Source organism: Microtus ochrogaster, linkage group LG9 (assembly GCF_000317375.1).
Source record: "Microtus ochrogaster isolate Prairie Vole_2 linkage group LG9, MicOch1.0, whole genome shotgun sequence".
Lineage (NCBI taxonomy): Eukaryota > Metazoa > Chordata > Mammalia > Rodentia > Cricetidae > Microtus > Microtus ochrogaster.
In genome coordinates this window covers 10,204,320-10,208,578 of record NC_022034.1, presented here as the reverse complement: position 1 = coordinate 10,208,578, position 4,259 = coordinate 10,204,320, and the positions used below count along the sequence as shown (strand labels likewise).

The 4,259-nt window shown below is 52.9% G+C and overlaps 1 protein-coding gene across 1 annotated transcript in view; it reads left to right on the top strand.

Annotated features, from left to right (window-relative positions):
• Positions 1 to 1,295, top strand: part of Pnldc1 (PARN like, ribonuclease domain containing 1) — a 21,663-nt gene extending 20,368 nt beyond the window's left edge. Inside the window, exon 19 of the mRNA XM_005363385.3 lies at positions 1,077 to 1,295. Coding sequence (XP_005363442.1) covers positions 1,077 to 1,140 — 64 coding nt within the window. The 3' untranslated portion in view covers positions 1,141 to 1,295. The remainder of the gene's footprint in view (positions 1 to 1,076) is intronic.
• The last annotated feature ends 2,964 nt before the right edge of the window (positions 1,296 to 4,259 follow it).

Genomic DNA, 4,259 nt, shown 5'->3' with positions numbered 1-4,259 from the left:
AGGAGATGGTGGGGAGAGACCTGGGGGGTACAGTGCAAAGGAGATGGTGGGGAGAGACCTGGGGGGTACAGTGCAGAGGAGATGGTGGGGAGAGACCTGGGGGGTACAGTGCAGAGGAGATGGTGGGGAGAGACCTGGGGGGTACGGTGCAGAGGAGATCTGGGGGTGGGGAGGGGAGAGAAGTACAGAGGAGGTGATGGGAGTAAGATTCGGGGAAGGAGTGAGGAGCAGCAGTTAGGCAGGGGGCAGCAGCCCTTAAATGAAGGTGCCTGGCGAGCAGAGGGGCCAACGAAGGGGATAAGGTAAGGAATGGGTCCCTTGCAATGGAGGCCGCTGCACGTGTGAGGGCTGTGGACATGGAGAAACCAAGTGTTGTGGGATCGAGAGGAGAAGGGATACAATCCAACTCCCATTTTCAAAGCCTTGCTGTCTCCTGTGCCAATGGGGGGCGGGGCATCAGGGAGCAAGTATGGCTGTGCATGGTCCAGCCTGTGTGACGGGAAGGGGACCAAGCAAGCAGCAGCCCTGAGAGGGGCTAAGTAAGTAGCCTTTGAGGTTGGGACCCAAGCGACTGGAAAACCAGCGTTGGAGTTGCTGAAGCTTTAGGAGGCTCCAAAGGCCGTAGGAACCATGGCTACCATGGGCAGTCTCTTGTCCTGCCCGTCTCTGACCTACATCTCTGGGGAAGGTGGCTTTTCGGGATTGGCCCAAGAGACAGACGTTCACCATTGGCACCTGGAGAATGGTTGAAAGGACATTTGTGTGGGGAGGTGGCTCAGTGGGTGGAGTGGGTGCTTAGCTCTGGGTTCCTTCCCCAGCCTCACCTAAACTAAATGCGCTCCACACCTGTCATCCCGGCGCTGGAGATGCAGAGGACCAGGAGATCAAGGACATCTCTGGCCACAGAAAACCTGAGGCCACCCTGGGATACTTGAGCTCCTGTCTCAGAAAGAGAACAAAAGAAAAACACATTTGGTTGGATGAGGGAATGGCGAGCAGAGCCTGTGCCGCTTGCCTCTGGTCCCCAGGCAGACCCTACCCCGCCCAGAACTCTGACTTGTGCCTTTGTCTTACAGAGTCTGCAGCATTGTCACCACCTGGGCCATGGTTGCGTTCGTCCTGGGAAGATCCAGCCCCTGAGTGCAGTGAGCCTCCTCAACTTCCACCCCAGCTTCCAGAGATGGCCCTCACGGCTTGTCTGTATAAACCAGTTTGTTTTCAGACAGACCTGTATGGTCCTTTGTATATATTTTTGTTGTGTTCTGAATGTGAGATTCTGTAAATAAGACTGGCGATAAAACCCTTGCATCTGTAGGACCTTCGTACGTGGCCAATGCATTCCTTCCTGTAAGCTGGGGGAAGTCCTGGCCGCTTGGGTTGGAGCCACTGCTCCAGCATGCCCCAAATTTTGGTGTGTGTGTGTGTGTGTGTGTGTGTGTGTGTGTGTGTGTGTGAGGGAAGGGGCTGTTTGGACAGGAGTTGCCAGAGACGAGGGAAGAGGCTGCTGTGGCTTCAGTAGATGCTGTGTGTGAGCCACAGTGAAGGTATCTGGCCAATACTGGGACTCCAGGGCTCCAGGCTCCCCGGACTTGCGGTATAAGAACAGGAGGAGAGCAAACACTGAACAGGTCAGCATGAGAGGAATAACAGACAGTATGCTGTGAAGAAGCCCGTGGCACTGTCACGGAATGGAGAGATGTCAATCGCCCAGGCTTGGGAGTCCCGAACCCCCATGGCTCTACTGCTGAGAGGCACGGGCAGCTGGTAAAGTTCCTAGTTCCATGATCAGAGCAGGCCCAGCACTACGGTCGTGTTACTGCTTGGAGACTGGACACAGCCATCTCACCAGAGTGCTTTTAAAACTTCTGTTTTCGAGCTGAAGAGAGGAGCTGAGAAGACAGCCCCCATTTCTTTCCTGTAAACTGTGGGGTGGCGCTAACTCGGTCTCCCCACTGCAGATTCTCAGTGACTTGGGGTTTAAAATGCCTCTCAGGGTTCTTTTCCTTTGCTTTCCGCTACTTCCTTCTTAAAGCATCCTCATCCCTGGGCTAAGGTGGCTGGTATATCTGCCTGCATACAGCTGGGCGTCCCTGCATCCCGGCTCTTCTGGAGACCTCCTTTCTCATCTGGTCCCCGTAGTCAGCCATTGACCTCTTTTACTGAGATCCTAGCTGGTCTCTAGCTCGGAGGATCCCATCCTACATCTTCATTTCTCCAGGGATGACACGGTCCCCTGGGACTAGAATGGTCCTGAGCCCACTTGCCCTGGTGCACACCCTTCACTGTCCTGTGATAGAGACCACCTTCCTCGGATGGCATGCCCATTGCTATCGGCCTGCAGGATGGATGACTGGAGGAGCTGGCAGAGGTAACTCTTACACCTGACCTTTTGTCCAGAGAGCTGCCTGACCCCAGTCACGCCATCTTGTCTTCCCTCTGCTCCTCCGAGGGCCCGAGTGAAATCCTTTGGTTCCAGCGTCTTAGGTGGCTTCCCATTCCACTGGACGTTTATTTATTTATTTATTTTTTGAGACCAGGGTCTCTATGTATGTAGCCCTGGCTGTCCTGGATACTTGTTATGTATATCCAGGCTGGTCCCTGCCTCTGTTTCCTAGGTGCTGGGATTAAAGGCCATTTTCTTGTTCTCTCATCTCTAGGACCAAATCGTTGTATCAGCTTCCCATGGGTGTCTTCCATTTTTTTGAGGGTCACCTGAGCCTGAGTGGCAGAGCTTAGCTTAACCTTGGGTGCCAACTTGTCCCCAGTTGGCCTTTCTGTGTCCAGGTGTGGGATTTTCCTTCCTTTTTTTTTTTTTCTCCAGTGAGACAGTGTTTCTCTGTGTAGCCCTGGTTGTTGTCCTGGAAACTCACTTTGTAGACCAGGCTGGACTTGAACTCAGAGATTCGCCTGCCTCTGCCTCGCGAGTGCTGAGATTAAAGGTGTGTGCTACCACCACCTGGCATGGGTGTGGGGTTTTCCATGGGGCTCATGGTTAGTTTTGAGGCCCTTGTAGCCCGCTGCCCACACAGGGCCTGAGGCCTGCCAACCCTGGCTTCCCACCAGCCCGGCTGCTTGGACACTGATCTGTTTGGATGGAAAATCACTCCTTATCAGCAGCCACTTTCCCTCCCCTAACTTCACTCATACCCTCTCCAGAATGCGGTAGGTCTGCTGCGAACAGGCCCCGCTCAGTGGAAGAATAAGCCAAATAAAGCCTCTCCGGAGCCCGCTGTTGAGAGTCCAGGCATTTGGGCACTCATCCCATTGCCTCTGCTTCAGCTTTCCAAAATTCTAAATAAATTCATCTCAGAAGCCAAGAATTTGACTTTTTCGGCAAGCTTGCTTTCCTCTGAGATGTTTGGTGGACAGCACACCCCTAAGAGGATGGAGACCCCAGTTAGAAATCAGTTTCCCCTGTTATTTCTGTTTTACAAATAAAGAATGCTTTTTCAGCCAGAAGTGTGTGTTTGACAGACTGTTGTGCCTGGTAACCTCTGACCCACCAACTCCAGTATTCCTTGGTTCCTATTCCACTTTGTGTCAGCTACAACAGAGAGCGCTAGGAAAAGGTTAGGTCCCAGTTTAGGAAGTTCAAAGTTGAAGGTCACATCCCCACCCTGTGGTTTGTCTCTGGAGAACCCTCAGGTAGAAAGTTCAAGGTCACATGCCAGCAAGTCCCCACCCCCATTTCCTCCATGGGTGGGGGGAGCATTAGTGCACCCTTAAGACCTGGGGGCTAGAGAGATAGCTCAGAGGTAAGTACTCTGGCTGCACTGGCTGCCCCTCCAGAGGTCCTCAGTTCAACAACCACGTGGTGGCTCACAGCCACCTGTAATGAGATCTGGTGCCTTTTTGCCTGCAGACGTACAAGCTGAAAGAACACTGTACACACAGTAAATAAATCCTTTAAAAAAATGACCGTGGGCCCAGGCACCTCCCATTTGGCCTCACTTCCTTCAGCAGGTGCCTCCAGGGACACCTCCCAGTGACCCAGCCTTCAATACAACAGACCCTCAGGACATCAGACTGAAGCTTAGCAGTGCAGGTGTTGGCTCCTCACTCTGGTTAGTTTAGAACTGTTCTGAACCAGACACCATTCTGTTCTCATTGCAGTCATGTGCGCCCATACCACGCCGCCTTGGACCGGTAGGGGCCCTTTCTAGGCGTTTCAGTACCTAAGTAACTTCAGCATAGAATTTCTGGTTTATTTATTATGTATACAGTGTTCTGCCTGAAGGCCAGAAGAGGGCGCCATATCT